The sequence below is a fragment of the Silurus meridionalis genome, chromosome 2 (genome assembly GCF_014805685.1).
Source record: "Silurus meridionalis isolate SWU-2019-XX chromosome 2, ASM1480568v1, whole genome shotgun sequence".
NCBI classification, from domain to species: Eukaryota; Metazoa; Chordata; class Actinopteri; order Siluriformes; family Siluridae; genus Silurus; species Silurus meridionalis.
In genome coordinates this window covers 14,698,827-14,722,178 of record NC_060885.1, presented here as the reverse complement: position 1 = coordinate 14,722,178, position 23,352 = coordinate 14,698,827, and the positions used below count along the sequence as shown (strand labels likewise).

The following is a 23,352-nucleotide window of genomic DNA, read 5'->3' as shown; positions in this document are numbered from 1 at the left end:
ACATTTGTATTTACATAGGAAAAGGGTAATTCTGTAATCCATCTCAAGAAGTGTATACATAGTTACATCATAGTCATGCATCTTAGGAAGGAACGAAGGAACTTTGACAGTGTGGAGAACTTTAAGCTCATTCTCTTCTATGTGAATGTATTTATATTATTTATGTTTATCATCTTCAGAAGCCAAAGTAAGATTATTTATGGATACATTTATATAAAGAGGGTTCTGCTATGCATATTGTGGGCGACCAAATGTTTAATAGTCAATACAGCTAGCAAATATTAAATATTAATATTTTTTTTGTCTGAGGCCTCTTTTTGAATATAATAAATTTGAGACTTTGTCTAGAATCTTTTCCCTTCAAGGTTGATTATTATATCGCCTGTCTTGCAATGAGTTAAAACTTTCTACTGATGACATAAGCATCTGTCAACTGAGCAGAGAAACATTGCATTCAGTGTGCCAGATGCCATTGACATGATGTTGATATAGTATAGTATAACTGGAGACTTTGCTGCCATTTTAATTTTTTAAAAAGGATCTGAGTTTTGATCTTGGCAGTGGAAATCCTGTTGCCAGTTTTCTCATAAATATGATTAACTTGTTGACTGGGTTTATACTCGGTATTCATATTCCTCTTTTAAATTGGATTCAATAGTAGAAACTGTTGAAATGTTTTAAAACTCAATTCTCTGTTAATTAGCACACATTTTTGAGATGCAGATGATACATGACAACTATACACACAGAAATTGCTAAATGATAATAAAGTTCATGCAGGTTGAGAGTTATGAAATAATGTGTGAAATAATCATTGAAAAATAATAACAATATTATGTTATATAATGTAAAATATATATTGTATAATGTAAAAAAGGCAATATTTTGTCACTAAATTCAGAAAGCACATATTAAAATACATACAAAAATGTAAATGTTGGTTTTTTTTTTTTTACAAAAATGGTTGAACCTTTTAGAAACCTGAATATCCATATAGATAAAATATTGATTATATAGCAAATATAAACCCAAATATATAAAAAAATAAACCCAAGTAATGTATAATTATCTGTAAAATGCACAAATGCATATTTTTCTGTTTATATTTAAAACAAATTACAATGATGTAAAATATAGTTAATACATGACATCTAGTCATTAAGGCTAACAGCCCTGAGAATTTGAACCCGTGACCATCTGGTCATTAGCACAGAAATTAATCACTGAGCTACTGCTGCTTAAAATCATACTTCATTATCGACCATTTTGCTAGTTTTTGAATTATAATATAGATGGATTTACTGCTACTGATTCTAGTACTTATCACTCTAAACTACATTCTTGTAAGTTCCCACTTATCCAATAGCATTTTGTTTCAGCTTTATTTCACCTGTACACCATTTCTAAAATGATAAGTATTCATAGCATAAAGGAGACAATGGCAGACAACATTTTTATCTTTTGATCATACAGCAGCGATTTTCATCAGCATCAAGTGGTACATTGTGTCAGACACCGAGAAGCTTTTAATTAAAATGATAGATTCCTATATTGCCAAAATCTCCTCGAGTCTCATCTGGAAAACGACTTAACCTTTGTCTTTGTTACTATGGTTACTAATGGATGGAGTCACAAATTTTGTGTGTGTGTGTGTGTGTGTGTGTGTGTGTGTGCACGTGCCCATGTTGAGAGAGTGAGAGAAAGAAATCGAGAAAAAGAGAGAAAGATCTGCCATACTTAATAGTCTTCTTTGGTAGATGGCATGCGATTAAAATCTTGTATCAGCAGGTTAGCCCTAATGGTCTCTGTTCTGATCTCTTAATTGAATTTTATAAGGAAAAACAAGGGAGGGCCAGTACAGATACTGAGTCTATTCTGGGGCTTTCCTCTGATCTCTTTGTGGTATTTAAAAAGGTTCTGATGGACAAATTCCACAGAGAACAAACCACATGAACCATAATCTGGACACTAAGAGTCTTACAGTTGAGCTATGATGTTTCTGTTGTAATGGTGGCTATAATGTCTTCCAGTATACAGAAAATATGCATGTAAACAAGCATTCAAAACAGCACACATTTTGAAGAAGCATAAAAAACGAATGTTGCTTATTTAGTGTAGTGTTCACGACATTGCCACGTGAGCAGCTTGTACTAAGCTACATGTCTTTAATAAATTTCAGCAGAGAGCTTTACTCAGCAATTCTGCGTGAAGAGATTCAGAGGGCAGGCATTCATTTCTTGAGTGATTCATAACACGTAGACTGCATTACCTTGCAGTACATTTTTTACACAATATATAAAACATAAAGCTTCTGCCCTAAGCCTGCAGACCTGAAATATGACAGTGTCTTGTTTATTCCTTTCTATTGACAAGTGGACATTGTTCTTTTTTGTATTGTTGTGGGCATTTCTGAAAGACTGATGAATCCATCTTCCAACTCTGTGGGTGTTTTGCTTGATGTTTTTTGTAAGCAGTGCTACATGTTTGTGCATCACATCACTCTCAGTTTAAGCCACAGTCAAGCCATTCAAACCAACAAAGTGGCAGACGGGGAGTTGTTGAAAGCACTAAAAGCAGCGGTTTGGAGCCTGTTTTTCTTTGAAAAATGTATAGATGGTAGAAGACAATAATCAAATTTTAAAACTCTGAAAATGTATTGATTTTACATTGATAGGTAATAAAACCTCACGTTTTGGCTCACAGAGGTGCTATCATATTTAAAATATAAAGCATGTCAGATGGGGTTATGATAATGGATGTGAGTATTTACCCATTTGTCTAAAATGTGCTATGCCCAACCAGAAATATAAAATATACATATATACGTATATATACATACATTAAATGCAAGTGCTGAAATTTTTAAACCAAGCAATCTCAGGTTTTAGCTCACTCTTTTACTTATAAAACTCAAGTCCAACTGAAAGTCAAATACAAATGTTTTAGACAAAACAAATTTTGTTTGTGGTTGCACAAGTGTGCCCACTTATACTTGATTATTCTTTTTAAAGCACTTTTTGCTTTTTGGTTGATTTGGTATCGCATGGTTAATTTGGTCAACTATTACTTTCAAAAATATTTTAGATCAGAAAATTGTGAGGGGATTGCCCATGCACAAACCTCGTCCACAGGTTTTTGATAAAATTTAGACCTGGTGTCTTTAAGCCAATCGTTTGTTGACTTAGATTTCTGCTTTTGTTTGTTACCATGCTGGAAAGTGAAATCTTCAGCTGTCTCACAAAGGCCTGCAGGGTTTGTTCAAAAATAGATTAGCCACCTTATCCCATAGAACATAAATCTAAACACAAGAAAATTACTATATACAGAAACCAGTCAATGCTTCAATGCTGCTGTACTGTAGGTCTCAATTTAGGAAGGACGTTCCTTTTCTTGGTAACGTCACTCAGTACACCATTTTCTACACTTGTTGATGAATGTGAAGGTATTCTATTGTACATAATTACATATTTTGGATTATTCTTTTGTATTTCTTTTCTGATCAACACATTTCAACAATCCATCTAAATAATGGAACTCAGATAAATCCAAGATAATATCAAGAAAATATATTTTTTAATATATTGCAGATTTTAATTAGGGTACATCAGTAACTTTTTTGACAAATTTATGACAGGTGTATGATAATTATGTTTCAACATGAATTCGTTTTTAGCACAGTCACATTCCTCATTATTAAAGTGTGTGCACCCTTGTTCAGCCAAAATTGTTATTTTTTTATCTTTGTTTCCTAAAACCTTTTTTTCTATTTGTTGTTGCTAAATTATAAAAGTGGTAGGAGACATGATTTAACTTGGTTTCATCAAAAACCTACTATTTTAATAAAGTTTTTATTTCCACTGTATTCCCAAATGTAGTTCAGATTATTCAGCTGAACATACAAAACTAAAATAATATGTAATCCTTTTGTTGTGTTGCTATGTTTGTAGCTTCTCTATCACCCTCATGGTGTTTGTAAACTATGGAGGTGGAGGATACTGGTTTCTTCAGCATGCACCATGGAATGGTTAAGTATTATTAGAATGTATTATATAGGTAGATAAATAATATGTAGAGTGGTAATATGTTTTATGCCTAGCTCGAATTAATATAATTTAAAATTAATTCAGATTTTATTATTCACTTTCATAATGTAACTAACCTTTGTATTTGTATGCAGTATGAGGACTTCTCTATTAAAAAGTTTTGCAGTAATGTGCTATTCACGATTTATGCTATTAAAAGGCACTATAGTGATTGTGTATGTAATTTACGAGCGGTGTGGTCATGATATAGACTGTAATTTTGTTATAATAATGACATACCTTTTGTGAAAGCACTGCAATGATGATGTTCAGTATTTATAAGCACATTAGTGATGGTGGGCAGTGCAGTTATGATTTACAATATTTATAAGTATAGTAATGATTGTGAATATTATTCAACACAGTGCAGTGATATGAACACTAAGTTCTGTACACTGTAGTGATGTCATACTCTTTGTGAAAGCACTGCAGTGATGGTTTACGCTTTTTAAAAGCTATTCAGATTTATGTTATTGAACTGCAAAGCCAATATGATTCTACAGTTATGGCTTGGGTTTCAGTTTGGCCTGATTTCCTGACCTGTAGTAATTGTTATACTTGCTAGGAATGCCCATGTCATTGATACTTCCCCTTATCTAGTGATTTATCCAGTGAAGTCATGGGTTTCTTCAGAATGAATAAACAAATGTTTACTGAGTGGAAACCAAATTAAAAAAAAAAATTCATATTGGACAGATTAGTATAACAATCATCCTCCTACTACTCTTTCTTTGTCTGTTGCATTGCATCTTTTCTATTGATGACTGTTCAATTCTAATCAAAGGTTTGTCCTGAAGATAAATATCACTAATCATCCTCACAGGGGGCAGCTTGGGATGCATGTTAAATTTTTAATGGGGATCGTTACAAAGTGCTTCTACAGGAGTAGTCACAGATGAACTCAATGTAAACTTGCTTGTGTACAATTTAGCTTTAACAACATAAACATGTTTTGAGTAACACCGTTCAGTTAGAATAGATAGAAATGATAATATGGACATCATTACTAATTAATGCCTCTGTACTGTTTGTCTATTTGCATTTCACTTAGTAACAGGATGATGCATGCTGTGTGTGTGTGTGTGTGTGTGTGTGTGTGTGTGTGTGTGTGTGTGTGTGTGTGTGTACGAACATGTTCCTTTGTGTTTCACAGGCCTTACCATAGCTGATCTTGTGATGCCCTGGTAAGCTTCCAGCAAGTACTTAATAAATCAATACAAAATGATTACTTTCCATTTTCTGATTATAAGGTTCAGAAGCTAAATCTCTCTTCAAAATGATTCAATTCCAGACCTTTTTTCACACTGTGGTATAATACACACGCCACCCATTAATCCATCTTTCTCCATGGTACATTAAGGCTGAAACACTGAAATAAAGGCCAGTTTTTGGGTGCAGGATAACTAAACAATTTGTCAGGCACTAATTTTAATGTATTAAATGAAAACTATGAAATGGTACTTCTAGCTTTTCAGAATACTCTTTGTTGCTATGGGACACTTTCATCCACTTTAAATAACATCCAAAATATTGAATATCAACATTAGATTAACAAAAGATTATTCTTATATCTTTATACTGTTGCTAAAACTGAAAAGGAGGACATTGGAGTATGATTTCGATGCAGTTGATACAAAGAATTAAATTATTTTCTTTTTGGCCAGGTTTGTATTCATAATAGGGACATCGATAATGTTAGCCTTTAGTTCCATGCAAAGAAAAGGTGTGACAAGACTCCAACTTTTGCGCAAACTGAGCTGGAGGACAGTGGTGCTCATGTTTATTGGGTTCTGCTTCATTAACTACAGCCCCAGAGATGGTTTATGTAAGTAACCAATAAACTTATAATTCAATACACTCATCAGCCACGTAATTAAAGACACTAATACAAGACTATTCATGTGGTATCCAGGTGGTACAAATCAGTTAATGTTTTAATCAAACATCAGAAAAGGTAATAAATGTGGTCTCAGTGATTTGATTGTAGCACTGTTGTTTGGAAAAGATGACCTGGTTTGTGCATTTCCAAAACTTTTAATCTCTTGGAATTGTAACACAAACTACAGTATACTGTAAATTTAGTTTACACAAAATGTGCAAGAAAGTAATCGCTTCCTTGGACCTCTCTGAAGATCGGTTAAAAGAGAATGACCAGACTGGACAGACAAGCTTTAAGGAAACCTTCACTAGTAGAACCCACTACACATTGACCCTTTAGGCAACAACAGCAGGCCACATCAATTTCCTCTTCTGGTACTAAGGCAAAATTAGCATCATTTAATGCTCCAGCTTCCAGCAGTCTTCCATCAAAAAATCATCCAGAAATGTGCCTTGAATAACATTGGTTCAGAACAGGCATGGAATAGTTAAAGTTTTCTAAAGAGTCTCTTTTCTGTGATATAGCATAGTGTAAATGTCATGGTCTCAAACATTGTATAATACATGTAGTGTAAATGTCACAGTTTTAGATTGTCTTAAAATATCTTCATACAAGGACTCAAGCTCAACTGTAGGGCAATGTGTTTAGTGTAATATTAATGCATACAAGAACAGTTTACCATCGAGGTCTAATGTTTTTTTGGTGCTGTTTTTTTGGTGCTGTTTGTCTGTTCAGCAAAATCGAACGAACATGTGTCAGTATCAAAGGTGGACAGATTTTTTTTACTGCAATGCTGTACTAAAGTACATTTTATATATATTTTTATTAGAGAAAACTTTTATTTTTATACTCCATTTCAGAAAAAGTATGCTTTTTCTCACTACTTTGAAGTAAATACATAAATTGTATTAAATGATAAGCTGTTGCAAGGCCACAAACCTAACCCCAAGGTTCTCACACAAGTTTCTTTATAGTAAGGGTACTCTCACTGTATGCCTTTAACCATAGAAAACTCTCTCCTTGAAAAGATATGATGCACAGGAGAATAGAACATATGTTCTTTGCATCGCATATATTAATAATCTATAGTTCTCATAGATCAGTACTTTTACTTTTGATATTTATAATATTTCAGCAGGGTACTATTACTTTTATTCAAGTACAGGAATGGTGCATTTTGTCTGCTGGTATTAATATAAGGTAAGCTAACATGTACAGAAAAGGGCAGGTCCAGAGTGACAATGTTAAACCTCTGATTACATTAGGTAAGTCAGAAAAACAGTCAGGTTGCTGTTTGTACATTAGGCTCACTAATGCAGCTGTTTGTGTAGATGTATCTGTAACTAGGTTAAACAAAATTTTGTTGTACTTTACAGGTTCAAGCATATCAAGGGACTACTAACGGAGGTGTGCGGTGCGAAAACAAGCCCGGCTTTAATGCTCAATTAAGGGCGATAGAGTTTCACAGTGTCAGCTGGACATTTGAAACTTTGTGTAATAGATTTATAGCTTTTACCTTAAACAGCAGATTTTACCCACTTTTATTAGATACATAAATAGTCACTTTAAGCTTATGCCTGAATACTTCATGGCAATTACAACTATTTAAGTTGTTTAGCTTAAGATTCAAACATCACCTGTGTGTTAGGGTTGCTGATGCAGTGGTTTGTTTTCCTGTCAGACCAAGGTCAGTCAAAGATGCACGGCTGGGGGCATGATTTACTGAAAAGCAATAATGGTAGCATAAGCATTATTACGGAACAAAGGTCCAGTGGACGTTCATCAAGTTGCTGACAGTTACATATCTCCCAACCAATAACAGGGAACATGGTCTATAGCAGAGATGTACTTGTCTTATCACTTTCAAAGTACATTTCCTTCGAAAAGCACAGCTGTGTATTTTAACTAAAAGGCACCATCAGTCACTAAAATCACTTCCTCTTGTGCTGCAGCGAGGTGGAGTGTTTCCGCTTTATATTTGATTTGTTGGATCGATGATTGGGATTATATTGTTTCACACGGCCCTCCTCTATGTGCCACAAAGAGGTTTTCAATTAACTAAATGCACAGATTAGCATCAATCTTCTTGTCTGTGTCCGTTCTTCAGCACCCCTCAGCCTCAAATAAGTGTGATTAGTTTCCACCAGGCAGGTCACACCTCTGTACTGACAGACAAAATCCATAACTCTGATACACTAAAGCACTAAAAATCACCTTAACTTCAAGTCTATCATTTGTTTTAAAATAGGAGTTTAGGCTGGAAAGTTTTGCTTGTTTAAAATGCAGACAGCCTGATCATGAATTCGGGGCTGTGCCGACTAATCTTGCATGTTATTTAAGGTTACCAGGTTTTTCAGTTCCCTTCCACATCTCAAAAACCTTAAAGTATTTAAATTGGTTGTGCTAATTTGTGCTAGGTTTAAATGTGACTGTGTTTGTATTTGTTTTTTTTTTTGTTACACTCGAATGAATGAATGAATGAATGAATGAATGAATGAATGAATGAAGGCTCTGAAATATAAAGGATTTTTTTATCCATAAAAAACTTATCACTGTAAAAGTTACAAATATATTTTTTCATCGGTTTTTAAAAAGAATCCCAAATTTTTGCATTTAGATATTTTATTTTTTACATTTCTCAATTTATATAAAGTGTCTTTATTTGCATTTAAGTGTCATGGTCCTGGCTGCGGATTCCTGGAGTGCTTCAGCGTCTGGCTTTCACATACTTCATCCTGTCACTGATGCAGATGTTCTCTCCCTACCAAGAAATCCCACCAACTCAGGTGCACCAGCATTTGTAGATTCTCAATGACATTTTTGCAGTTTGAGAGTTATCAGTGTTTTGAAGCAATCACTTAACAAAAACACTAAAACTTCTGCTCTGAGAGCATTGTGCTGAGAGTTTGACTATTTTACTGCCATTTGCAGGTTCACTGGTGGATCCCTGTTCAGGATGTGGTGCTCTACTGGCCTCAGTGGATTTTCATTTTGCTGCTGGAGACGGTGTGGCTGTGTGTCACCTTCCTGCTGCCGGTACCTGACTGTCCCATGTGAGTTGCAGACTCTCTAGAGTGGAACACGTACATAAATCCCCAATGCAGTAAACATTTATGAGCGTAATGCATTTCTGACACATGTTTAATCTACATCCTTGAGCTTGATCCTAATGTAATATGATCATGATATTATTCATATATCATGTTAATGTTTCTAACTGGGTGACAGGTATGTCGCTATCACTGTTCATCAACGTCACAGCACAGTGCCTTTTTAAGCAAGCGTGTCTTAAATTATGCTTTTGTATTTGTTATAGACATAAAGGTGTATGCAGTTATGGCTTGATTTGTGTGTGTTGTGTGTGAAAGAGAGCAAGTGTGTGAGAGAGTGAAAGAAAGAGAGAGAGAGAGAGAGAGAGAGAGAGAGAGCAAGAGAGAGAGAGAGAGAGGAAGTACATGCAAGCAGGCTTGTGTGTTGTGCAGCTCTTATGAGACACTCTTGATGATTTATGAGTGTGTGGCAAATGCTTCAGAGGGAATAATTAGCCAATCTCAGTCTGTCATGTGCACTAAAAGGAGGCTGAGGCAGAAGATCCATCTTTCTCTATGTTCTTTTGTGTTTTGTTCTTTTGTTCACCAGTATATTTTCGCTATTTTTCCCCCTCATCTCATATTCTTTCTTTTATACACGTTCTTAATCTGTCTGATCCCTATAAAGGCATTGACAGACATACAGACAGCTTAGTTTTTTCACAAATGAATACACATTTTCTGCATCTTATTTTTGTCCAGAGTATAATGTAATGCATAAACAGTTAACTGCTACTCTTGAGGTAACAGAACATAATTGAGAAAATGACTACATTCAGTATTAGTGTCATGAGGATGAAATCTAAATATACTTTTCTCCTGCAGAGGGTATTTAGGAGCAGGAGGTATAGGAGATAATGGTCTATATCCAAACTGCACTGGAGGAGCTGCTGCATATATAGATAAATGGTTATTAGGACACAATATCTACTGGCATCCAACATGCAAGGTAAGAATAAGAGATCTGCTCTGTATGCTGTAGACTTGATCAAGTTTCAAATGTTTTATTTTTACTGCATCTATTTTATGATCTAAATTTCACAGGCCATGTATCACACAACTCAACCCTTTGACCCAGAAGGAGTCCTAGGTACTATTAATTCTATTGTCATGGGATTCATTGGGATGCAAGTAAGTTCACAAATTTGTTATAGAAACTGCAAGAAGCAAATTACATAGTGTTCATGTATACTTACGTACCTCCCCCGGGGGCAGGTAAGACAGAGACTCACTGTTTATATCAGCCATGCAATGAATGATAATCCTCAACCCAAGTCCTCATTCACCAATATCATATATGTTTTACTTAGTTGAATTACAAATGAGCTTTTTTAAGAAAGCAGTCATTTTAAAATATTATAAAAAAAAAAACATTGCTCTATGTTCTGTTTATTTGCTTGCCTTTTCTTGATGTACCATTGTGAATGAAAACATTCAAAGCCAAATACTCCATGTCGTTATTATTGCACCTAGTGGTTACAAATGGGAATCACAATAAGTAATAGAATCACATTGGGACAAGTTTGCCAGATTGGGCTAGTTAAAAATATTCAGTGGTCTAAAAAAAACAACGTTTTTTTAAAGCTAGTTATTTATGTTCTGTGTGTGTTTTGACATGGAGCTGTATTGTAAAGTTTGCTCAAATCTGGCACACTTAGTTAATAAGATTCACTTTACTAATATCAGGAACAGTTAAACAAAGTTACAATAAAAAACATTCAAAACAAGATGCTAGATTGTATACTGGATGACTCTTAACTACCCAAAAAGGTTTCATTTACTAGATACTAGCATGCTGTAAAAGTTTGATAGCCTGCCCCACCGAAATCAATGTTTATAAGACTGTACAAAAATGTGTTTATGCTAAGAATGACTTAATTGACAAACAAATAAATTGCGTTGCAATGGACATTTTTTGTACACAGATGTGTCCCATCATGTAATAAACCAAAGGTAAAACTTATATCTTGATTGATGATGACTGCAATTAGAGTGTCTGCATAAAATGTAATTATTAATAAACTATATATATAACATTTATAAAATTAAACACTTTGGTTAAATTAGGCAGTAAACATCAGGTAGCACTAAAAACAATCCAGCATTCATTACATTTGATTTTACCTAAATTAAAAGACAGTTTGTATATACATTTAAACAAACACTTATTTACGATTACATTATCCTTGGTTAGTACATAGTAAATTTACTTTTAAATATTAGGTCTTTCTTTGCCATATGAAACATCTTTATCACTTATGTATTAAATTGCTTTTTGTTTTGTAAAGGTCAATATTTGGGGATAACATTTTCCTGTTTCTACCCGACCACATGAAAGAGCCTAATATTGTTATTACAGGTGACCGGGGCTGGACTAGTTCCGCTAACACACAGCTGCTTCCTCTCAGGGACACAAAGCAGTGTTTAGTGTAATATAGTGTCCTATGCTATAGTGAGGTCTATCAGAGGATGAAAACTTTTCTCACCCTATAGTAGTTGCATTGCTCTTGCGGGGTGAGAACTTGCCGTGCAAACCTGGACACATTGCTCTCTTCCCTGAGGGCGGAGATGAAAAACAGTTAGAGGCAAGGCCGTCAATCAACACGCCTTAGAAAACACGGCAGGTGTCGGCCTTTGGCGCTTGTGCCCGTCCACTAACGCGTCCTCGGCTGAGCCACATTCGTCATCACTGGCTTAATCAGTAAGCGTGGAGAGCAGTGAAACCCGACCTCAGTGTCAGGGACATAACCAGCACATCCGCTAGCAGCCTTACCAAATCCACCATGATGCAAGCGGATCATTCTGTGAGCCCTGTAGTCCAGCAGTCAGGGTCATGATATGGGATTCTGGTTTTAGTGGAATTTATATCTGCATTGCATGAGGTTTAGTGTGGACAAACATGAAGTATATCCCCTGCATATCAGTTCATGGTTTGCAATTGGATTCTATTGAATGGTTGAAAGAGTATACAGCAGAATCCACAGCACTGAATTAACACCTTCATGGTTCATTTGTATCTATCTTGAACTTACATAAATGCTATAGAAGTTTATTAAATACTGAGATTATTTCTGTGAAAAAAAAAACTACGTTATAGTATAGTAATTGTTAGCATTTTATGTATAGGTGAGAAGCTATAATGTGCCTTTTATATTTCCAGGCAGGAAAGATTTTCCTCTTTTACCGCAAGCTGAACAATAAGATCATCATACGGTTCACAATCTGGGCTTTCATCCTGGTATGTTGTTGACTTCAAGTCATCATTACTTTTTTTGCAGTACAGAGACATAGGATAAATATTAGAAGCCACTCTACAGCAGTAAAATATTTTAACTTTTAATTAAAAAAACAGTGTGCAGTGTGTCCATTTGAGCTTGAACGCAATGGAAAGTTTATGGGTTCTATCTATCTATCTATCTATCTATCTATCTATCTATCTATCTATCTATCTATCTATCTATCTATCTATCTATCTATCTATCTATCAATCATCTATATTTATTTATGATACTAAATTTAACCTTCTGTTGGAAAATGGTAATAATTGAAGTAAGCTCTAAACTGTCAAAGAAAAATAAAAATGATTAAAAAAAAAACAACAATATTTTGAACAACTAGTAGTGCATGTTGCACTTAACAAAAAAAAATAAAGATTGGAAAGGCTATTACATCTCTACAGAATGATGAGAAATATACCCAATATCTAAATGTACTATGTACATGTACCTTTTGTGGCATACAAGTGTTATATTGCGTGTAGTTGCAGACAGTTAATGAAATAGGTAGGCGTCATATGATCCCTCTCTACATGCACGGAATGGGTTCCCAGGCAGAGACTGGTATCTGAGCTCTCTCTGGACTGGACCGGATGACTAGTGCAGCTTGTGGAAAGCTAACATATTTACTGTTAATGTTACATATTAATTACACAGCATGGAAAAATTACAATCATGTGTCTTACCATTTTATTTTTCCCAACATGTCTACACCCCCTTAGATAATAAACTGTTATCCTACATGTCAGTTGGATATGCATTATAATAAATACAGTTGAATTGCAATAAAATATTTGTAGCTTAACAAACTGAGGTGTTCAAAATATCACATGCTGAGATTTACATTGCTTATTAAAATAATTAGGTGGAATTAATTATAGGAAGAGGATTAGGGCTTTGGGAATGAAAGCTCCATCTGGGTGGTCTGGGTGGAGAAAGGGACATAAGCCAGAGGTGGTTGTGTGGTGTGGGAGGGCATTTCAACCTCTGTCCCCTGGGGGTTATGTGAGATGTCCTCTTTTCAGAGAGCCCCCTGAATGAAGAAGACAGTAGGGTTCTGACAGTATGTTTAGCTGTAATTTAGAGGCATCTGTGTATATTACCATGTGTACACAAGGTATTTTTATGCAGATTGTACTTTTTTGTTGTTTCAAGCAAAAGCTCAAACACCCAAGTTGGAAAGCAGTAAATGAACAAGACATTTTTGTGTGCAACTGTGTCTCTAATTAAGGGCCATGGAATATTGGGTTGTATGTTGCAGAAAATCCTGCTGCTGACTTGTTTTGGGGGTCTGGTAGCAGAGTTTCTGGAATGGCCTCTCCAGAGAGCACATGTGCTGATTGAAGGCTTTTGTCTGGCAGACCCAAGACATTAAGCTCAAAAGCACAATGGCCAGAGGAAAGCTCAGCAAATGTTATTCTTTGTGTTTTAGATCTAGAACAATATTAGATTGATTTGTAAGAAAAACAGGAACCAATTAAAGTTGTTTTTTTTATCTGTTTTACCCATCTTGAGAAAATTCATCATATTCATATCATATTCATATTCATCAAATTCAGCTTTATCATATTCTTTGACATTCACTGTAAAGTTAAAAGAATGTGTATCACTTACATTAAATACTTTGGTATCACCAAAAAAGTGAGTTTGAACCACTGCATGTAATATTCAGCAAAGTTACTTTCCTATTGCTCTTCACAGGACAGTTGTTATTCAGACTCGTGGTTTAGGAAGCTATATTTTTTCTGGAGTCTTTATTTCTGCTGAAGTGTACTAAACTAAACAGCAGTAGGGTCTAAAATTCAGATATTGAGTAAAAGATATTTCATCCAATAATACATCAGAAAAATAGAGAATGAGATTTAGTATTATTTGTAAATGAAATTGATTTTATAATGTAAGACAGAACAGTAAATCATGATTGTAAAAGTACACAAGTGAACACTTTGAAACATTGTTTTGTCAAGTAGTTATGAACATTGTGCCGTCATTTGAATAGTGTCCTTTAAAGTTTCATCACACTCGTGACATAAGGATCCACACAGACTTTTTTTTTCATGCTATTTAATTAATTTAATTCGTTTTTTATTACATTATTATTATTATTATTATTATTATTATTATTATTATTATTATTATTATTATTATTCTCTCTTTAATACCTCTTTCAGTAAAAAGGTAGAGTATGTCTTTTCATGGAAAGATACATTAAGGGAAAGAGCACATGTTGTGATCCCAGTTTTGGAGGATGCATGATACCAGTATTTCAGCATTTTCAATTTTATTATCCTCAGCTCCTAGGACAAATTGACCCATTATAGCTTCCATGTTGAATCACATTGGCCATTATGGCTGAGCAATATTGCTCAGGGTGGTAAAATAAAGCAACAGAGATCTGTTACACTTCACCTCGAGGCACAGCATGATTAAATAAGCTAGACAACAGTAAAACAATATGTAGATAAAATAAAGCTAAAGCATCATGTTGCCACATTTCACTTGTGCTGAAAACTCTACTGAGAATTGTATGGCTAAGGTTTGCCCAGATTTGTATTACAATGTCTGCACTCTTTAGGGCAGAGAGAATTTTCATAGTTTTTGCCAATTAATATTTATGTTTATGTATAATATACCATGAAGTAGAGATACTGTTAGAATTTTCTTGTTATGGGACACGAGGAATAGAAAAAACTTTTCAGCATTTTAATGTGAAATATAACCTTTAGTACACTCCAGGCTAGACTGAAAAATATGAATCGAAATATTGACCCACAGAGCATAGGAGCCAGTACATACACCATAAGTTTAGCAAGCACCAGAACAACTATCAGTTATCACTGACATCTCTGGAGAGCAGTACTATTTAAGAGTACAAACTGCAGGTTGAACAGTCTTTTCTATGGTTAATGCACTTTTGACACTAAGGGGTTATATTTTGGTTAAGCGAGCATAATTGTCTCCCACCACATCAACAATGTAATAAACCATAAACTGAGAGAGTGAGGCTAGCAGCTGTGATGTGAATTCTGTGGCATGAGAAGATCTTTTGAAGCTGTGGTGACCCTACAGTATGTCCTCATAAACAATACCCCTGAGTTAATTAGAGTTCAACGTTCAGTGGTTGGCTGTGTGAGATTAAAATTGAGCGATTGCCCCACATAGCAGTGATAGTCCTGTGTCCTGCCTACATAGCCTGGAGACTCAATCTAAAGCCAGCCAAGCTATTTCCACATCATTGATTCTGTCATCTATACAAATGATGGATATTCCTCTAACGAGCAGGTTTGGATGCCGATATGTCCTCCCCTGCCAAAGCAAAATACTTTTGTCCAAGTCATTTTCCGCTTTAAAAAATATACTTATTTTAACAATTGCAGTTTTTCAGAGGGCATAGACATAAACATTTGTGTGGACTAGCAGAATAAATATGTGTGTACTAACAAAGGCTATAGGACATCTAAAACATGTTATATGTAAGATGATATGGCATTAAAAGTTCTTCTTGGCCTATGAAAGATACTAGTGCATACTGTATTGCGTCCAGGTCTTTAGGATTTGGCTAGACTCACTTTTAGAAGCTCAGCTAATCTGCTCGAATCTTTATTGTGCTACCCTAGATCTCCAGTGTCCGAGAGTGCTTGCTTTATTGCTCAGCATTGATTTGAAATCTGTTTCATTTTGACCCTCAGGGAATCATGGCGGCCATCCTTTCTAAGTGCACACGAGACTCTGGATTTATACCTGTCAATAAAAACCTTTGGTAAGTGCTTCCTGACCCCCTAAATCCAACCACTTATCTCCACAGTAAAGAAGGGATGAGTCTACAGTAGGCACAAATCAGAGGCTGCTAAAACACACATTTACTTACCTCTAACTGTGGACTGGCCTGTAAATAATCACCCTTTCACTTGGAGGAATGAAACTTGCCAGGTGATGCATCCTCTAACAAGATCATTCTTCTTTACAGCCAAGAAAGAGAGCAGCTTTACACTCTCAACTCTTCATCATGTACAAGACTAGCTCTCACTAGCATTCTTATATGCGACCTAGTGAAATGTTGATAGCCACGATGATAGTTAGCACTGTATTTAACATCATGCTGCACTATTTTTGTCCTCTTATTTTAAGCAACATTAATTCTAATAAACTGTGCCATTCATATTCTTTTCTATTATGAGTATATTGAATTGATAGTCATTCTGATGTGTGTATGTGGGGTGCATGTTTGTGTCTTTGAGACTTCCTTCTTCCATCTATGCACATCTAAACCAATTACCTACATGAGTTTTACAGACAGTTCATAATATGCAGCTTATTGAGCCCCTGAGAATGTCTGTCTTGATTCCTAAAAGTAATTAACCATGAGCCAAAAGTCAGTTTTGGCTCTGCTTCAGCTGACATAAGAGATGCCTGCTGAAGCACCCTGGGATGCAGCCATTTTACATTAGATGAAAATTCCACCCAGCATCCTGGTACTTAGGAACTGACAGGAATTGTTGGCAGACCTCTAGATGTTTTTGAGCAGGTGCCAAAGATTCACTTTGGATGCTAATATTTCTCTTAGGCATAATCTCAGTACAGATTCAGTGCATTGTAAATTATTTATGTTTCACTTGAATTGTGTTGTCGTTGCTATTGTTGTCTGTTCGGTCAGTTGCAGCCCTGTTGAATATACTTAAAAAATGCTGATGCTGATCCTATGTGCATGTGTGAAAAATTCATTAGAGTTCAATGTTATTAAAATTCTGCCAAGCAACAATGGGAATTCTACTGCCCACTGCAAGCAGAAACCTAACATGCTTACTGTCAGGTTACTGCTCAGAATTTGTATTAAGTAATAAAAATAGAAAGCAATGATGGTAAAAAATTTAAATTATTATTAGGTTATATAGGTTACTCGGTTTCAACATATCAACTTTAAAGGTTCAAAGGAGGGATAACCAAAAAACCATGAGGATTTAAAATTACCTTAATGTTTATTTAATTTCTGGAATTTCAGATTTAAAAAAAGAAACAACTAATAATTTTAAAAGCACAAACAAGAAACACATAAACTATTCAAGGGTTTAATAAGGGGTTTGTTGGATAGTTTTGGGGTTTCAACTTTCTGTTCTAACCCTCTTTGACAAGGAAATATTCAGGGCCAGAAATATACTTCAATCTACATTTTTAACTTTTCTAAGGTTCTAAATTTTAATCTTTTTTGTTTAACTCATTTTCTAGGTCTCTGTCCTATGTGGCCTGCATGGGCTCTATGTCTTTTGTGTTACTGGGCATGATGTATTTTTTTGTGGACATCAAGGGATGGTGGGGTGGCCAACCCTTCATTTATCCAGGTGTGAACAAGCAGTCAATGATAATCAATTGTCTTATTATTTAATGTAATATTCTAATGTCTCTATGTGATTTAATGTATAAACTAATTTCTTAATTTAGTATGAACTGACTTTTAGGAATGAACTCCATCTTGGTATATGTAGGCCATTCTCTGCTGGGATTTTACTTTCCATTCAGCTGGGAGATGCGCTACCAGGACAGTCACTGGGAGCCCCTATTCCAGAGCCTGTGGGGAACTGCACTATGGATTTTTGTTTCCTATCTACTCTACCGCAAACATTTTTTTCTCAAAATCTAAATCTGTCATTTGTTTGCTTGTCAATAGCGAACATTTAAATTGGATGGATGACCCAACTGCCACATACGTATCTTGTTTTTTTTCTCAAATTAATGCTTATCTATTAGTCATGATGTATTAGTTTAATCCATAAAGCTGAATGTAGAATGTTCCAGTTCTCATTTAGTAAATAGGTATCTGTGCTAAAACATGCCTGTCTGATTTACTGTCTTCTGCAGACACCTGGGATTTTTTTATTTGTTGTCAGTTGCATAAGACTCTGAATGCAGTGATTAAATCAACGGGGCTAAAGTAGTACTTAACAAATTAGAATAAGTGATTCTGCCACTTCAGGGGTGACCATTTTGAAGCGGTTGCCATAGTCACCCCCCCTTCAGGGCTGCAAGACAGAGAGTGAGTACCATCTGCTCTTCAGCTGACAGTCTTTTAATAGGGGTCAAGCTGGACTGCTCACCAAGGAGTAGTTCTAATAAGGGCAACACTTTTCAGACTCACTAATGCAAAATCAAGGAAATTACACTGCTGGCTGTAAGGTTTGTTCACAAGTGGACCTTCATCAAAAACAGCAAAGTACAAGCTTCATTTATTAACTCTGATAAGAGAAATTTGAATAATAGATGTTCAACAGCATTTCCAACCTCGCTCCCAGCTGTGAGTGGTTATCAAGGGAGCGTTAGTCAGAATGGAAAGATTTAATTTTTCTGCATGACTTCTCAGAAAAAGCTTTACATGGAACACTCTCAGATGTCGTCTCATTAACAAACTGCATTATGTCTGGTCTCATGAAAAAAGAAAAAGTTACTGAATCGACATTGCATGAAGAGACTTAAGATTATCCAAGGCCAAGGGTTTTTTTTTTACACATCAGTAGTAAGTTTATTCTGAAAAGTTTTCATCCTTTGCATTATCTTTTACCACTGTACTGAAAATTCAATCAAAGACTTTCTTCTCTATCTGTTTAGGAGAAAGCTTTTAATTTGGGGCTGATCAAATTATCTACAGTACTCCTAAAAATGGATGATGATTGAATAATAGGGGAGATGGAGTAATAAGCATCAATATACTACAGATCATAATAGGAATGCGTTTCCAATTATATGTAATTTTTGCTACCATGCTACAAGATGAAAATCTGAATAGCTAAAGTCACTGTGGTAATCTTTGATTATTTTGGGCATCCAAAGATCAATGCAACCCCCATATTATAAAGCCACCATTGCACGCAAGACACATTTATCACCAAAGCATCCTGTTATCATGCTTTTTTTTTTAAGGTAATCAATTAGCCAAAAGGTAGCTAATGTTACAGTTTGGTTTTGGCATCCTGCATGGGTGGGCCATAAGGAAGTCCAGTGCAGGGTTTTAATTGGCAGAGGCACCTTGCTTATATAAGTTTGTAATAAGTTCATGTGCTCTGAGCAAAATTGTTATCCACAGTCCTGGCACACTGCAATGGCTACACATTCAGTACATTCTTAATGTAGGGATAGGTTAGACAGTCTGGCCAGTCAGAGGATATGCTTACTATATGAACAGGCAGCCCTCGAGAGAACCACAACTGAGAGAACAAGAGAATTGATTTTGCATGTATTGTACATCCGCATTCGGTAAGACTCAGTGAGGAAAAACGTGTACAGACTCACATGAGGAGTCAGAATTAGTGGCAAAATAAATATGGTTAATGCAAATGGTGCCTGCCTTTCATGTGAAGTCAAGTCAAGAAGCTTTTATTGTCATTTCTACCATATATAGCTGATGCGGTACACAGTGAAATGAGACAACGTTGCTACATTAAATATCAGAGCTACAACACACAAAATAAAGCTACATAACAGAACACAGAGCAAGTACTAAAGTAAGGCATTAGGCATTAGATGCACAATCACCTGTCTTACAAAATGGCTAATGAGCCCTTTAACTTACTATCAAACATTAAGGGCCCCACAGCATGTAGGCCTAGCTGATAGAAGTGGGGCGAACAAAGATTTACATTTACATTTGCAGCATTTAACAGACGTCCTTATCCAGAGCGACGTACAAAAGTGCTTTAAATCTCTAGTAATGAATAAATCTACACTGGTACGCCAGATTACAAACTTAATATAAATATAACCCTAGAATTCTACAAACTTGGAAAGTGCTAATTTAAGTGTTTCAGGAAGAGTTAGGTCTTCAGTCGTTGCTTGAAGATAATCAGGGACTGTACGGACATCTAGGGGAAGTTCATTCCACTACCTTGGTGCCAGAACAGAGAAGAGCCTTGAAGTGTACTTACCTCTCATTCTGAGAGAAGGTGGTACCAGTCGAGCAGTGCTGGAGGATCTCAGACAGCGTGTTGCAGTGCGAGATGTGATTAGGTCACTGAGGTAAGATGGAGCTGGTCCATTTTTGGCCTTGTAGGCAAGCATCAGTGTTTTGAATCTGATATGTGCAGCTACTGGAAACCAGTGAAGGGAGCGTAGCAGTGGGGTGGTGTGGGAGAACTTGGGCTGAGATGGTGACCAAGTGATATTTACTGTATAGTAGGGATGAAATTCAATCTTATTTAATAAGCTCATTTCACAGTAAAAACCTACCGTGGTCATGTGTCATAGCTCTTGGTTTGTGTTTGCTGTATTTATTGATTTTCATTGACCATATGTCTCTAATACCATGTCATGTCTGCTATAGAGGAACTCGATCTGGGTTAAGATGGACCTTTCAGGTTTGGTTATGTGGCCTTTTAAGTATAACTATGTAAACAATGTCTTTCTATGCGAAACATGTAGAGTGTGATAAATGTTTCTTATAAAATTAAGCATTTTTCTTGTATGCATTCTATTTATTGTATTATTCTATTACATATTATTTGTGTTTAACTGTGTGCTGTTCATCTTAAGTCTCTTTTGAGAAAAAAAACTCTATTAGTTGTACTATCTAGAAGAAATAAGTATAACTGTTAGCATCCTATTTTAATAACTGGGCCATCGTCTGTGTTTGCAGCTGAAGAACACAGTTGCTACCCTGAATTTACACTAATATACTGTAATGCATTTTTTATTTTAATTGTAGTTATTTTTGGGAAAACACAAAATACACTGTGAACAATAAAAGATTCTGATGTAGTCAGAACTTTTAATCTTCATGTACTTTTCTGTAAACCTTTGGTAGTGCAGCAGTGACTGAGTGACTGTGGTGTGATCATGAATCAGTGCCAGACACGGAGACAGAGCCACAAGTCAAGTGACTGGGGTGATCAGCTAATCAGACACTGCAGCTTACACACAGCCATTAATGTCACTTCTGTTGCTGAGTCAACAACAAAATGTAAGAAGCACCATCATATATTACGTTGATTAATTGGACTAACTGGTTCATGCACTGTATCAGAATAGTTTGCTTCAGTATGTTGCATACATAATAGATTTTAAATAATATATTTTTTAATGGTAGTACAACAGAAACAACAGACTGCCATGAGGTGAATATGATTCCACGTGGGCAGCCCGTAAAAAAAAAAATTCCCACTATGTCACACTTGTCCTCTTGCCATTATCATCAACCTGAGTGGCCCCAGTTTGCCTGGCTGTCCTCTATTCAGTTAAACCATGTTTATAGATGTTCCAGACCACCAGGGTAGATTCCTTCTAAACTAGTGGATGCTGTAAATCAAAGACATCAGGAAGGTTCATAGCACATCTTTTGAATTGTAGTCAGGTATGCATGTACAATCACATTCTTTACCCAAAAATCTAACCTGTCTTTTGTTAACAAAACCCCAGAAATAATTTTTTAGCCACCAATCAGGCATACTATTATGACCACCTGCCAAATATTTTGTTGGTGCCGTTTGCTTCCAAAACAGTCCTGACCCATCGAGCATTAATAGCATTTAATGCTCGACAATGCTCGTCAAATTTAAGGACATAATATATAACTACCCACTAACAAATGCTATGATGAGATAATTAGTGTTATTCAATTCACCACTAATAATGTTATAATGTCATAATGTTATGCCTGGTTGGTGTTCAAATACAGTATAGACCAAAAGTTTGGACACACCTTGTGTGTCCAAACTTTTGGTCTGTACTGTATATATATTATATATACAGTACAGACCAAAGGTTTATATATATTATATATACAGTACAGACCAAAAGTTTGGACACACCTGCTCATTCAAAGAGTTTTCTTTATTTTCATGACTATGAAAATTGTAGATTCACACTGAAGGCATCAAAACTATGAATTAACACGTGGAATTATATACATAACAAAAAAGTGAACTGAAAATATGTCATATTGTAGGTTCTTCAAAGTAGGCATCAAGAGAATGCCAAAAATATGCAAAGCAGTAATCTAAGCAAAAGGTGGTTACTTTGAAGAACCTACAATATGACATATTTTCAGTTGTTTCACACTTTTTTGTTATGTATATAATTCCACATGTGTTAATTCATAGTTTTGATGCCTTCAGTGACTCAATTTTCATAGTCATGAAAATAAAGAAAACTCTTTGAATGAGAAGGTGTGTCCAAACTTTTGGTCTGTACTGTATATATATATATATATATAAACCATGCAACACCACATGTTCTGTTCATGTTCATGTTTTTGTTTACTTGACAGGACCATACAAATGTATGTCTCTTGTATTAGAGCAGTTAAAATTTTGTGCTTTTAGTACAATTCTCTCACACCGACCACTGGGTGCTCGCATGGGTGCTGCAGCATTGCTTTAGAGGTTGCAGAAGCAGAAGGTTCGCTTCACAGTGTCCGGACCATACGCTGCACACTGCAATAGGGTCAGTTTGTATGGCCGTCGTCCCAGAAGGAAGCTTATTCTGCAGCTAGCTCACAAGAAAGCCTGCAAATAGTTTAATGTAAACAAACTGTCTAAGATTGTGAATTACTGGAACCATGTCCTGTGGTCTGATGAAACTAAGATAAACTTATTTAGCTCAGATGCTGCTATCAATTGTATGGTGGTGGTAGCATCATGGTCTGGGGTTGCATGACTGCTGCTGGTACATGGGTGCTGCAGTTCATTAGAACTATTAGGAAACATGGATTGCAACATGTACTGTGATATTCTAAAGCAGAACATGATGCCCTCTCTTCAGAAACGGGATCAAACAGCAGTTTTCCAACATAACAACAACCCCAAAAACACCACCAAGATGACAACTGCCTTGCAGAGGAAGCTGAAGGTGATGGAGTGGCCAAGCATGTCTCCAGACCTAAACCTTATTGCATAGCTGTGGGGCATCTTTAAGTGGAAAGTGGAGAAGCGCCATGTGCCTAACATCCAGCAGCTCTGTAAAGAGGATTCCAGAAACAACCTGTACAGCTCTGGTGAATTCCATGCCTAAGAGGATTAAGACAGTGCTTGATAACAGTGGTGCTCAGA

At 35.8% G+C, this 23,352-nt stretch overlaps 1 protein-coding gene across 8 annotated transcripts in view; it reads left to right on the top strand.

The window, feature by feature from the left end:
* Window positions 1-18,148, top strand: part of si:dkey-192p21.6 (uncharacterized protein LOC565246 homolog) — a 31,792-nt gene extending 13,644 nt beyond the window's left edge. For 7 of the 8 annotated variants that reach the window (XM_046871451.1, XM_046871459.1, XM_046871425.1 and 4 more), the window contains 11 exons: window positions 3,948-4,024; window positions 5,236-5,266; window positions 5,747-5,907; window positions 8,635-8,747; window positions 8,893-9,014; window positions 9,876-9,999; window positions 10,095-10,181; window positions 12,211-12,288; window positions 16,015-16,085; window positions 17,549-17,661; window positions 17,779-18,148. In XM_046871451.1, coding sequence (XP_046727407.1) covers window positions 3,948-4,024; window positions 5,236-5,266; window positions 5,747-5,907; window positions 8,635-8,747; window positions 8,893-9,014; window positions 9,876-9,999; window positions 10,095-10,181; window positions 12,211-12,288; window positions 16,015-16,085; window positions 17,549-17,661; window positions 17,779-17,960 — 1,159 coding nt within the window. In that variant the 3' untranslated portion in view covers window positions 17,961-18,148. The remainder of the gene's footprint in view (window positions 1-3,947; window positions 4,025-5,235; window positions 5,267-5,746; window positions 5,908-8,634; window positions 8,748-8,892; window positions 9,015-9,875; window positions 10,000-10,094; window positions 10,182-12,210; window positions 12,289-16,014; window positions 16,086-17,548; window positions 17,662-17,778) is intronic. The other variant, XM_046871415.1, reaches the window with a different exon arrangement.
* Window positions 18,149-23,352: the final 5,204 nt, after the last annotated feature.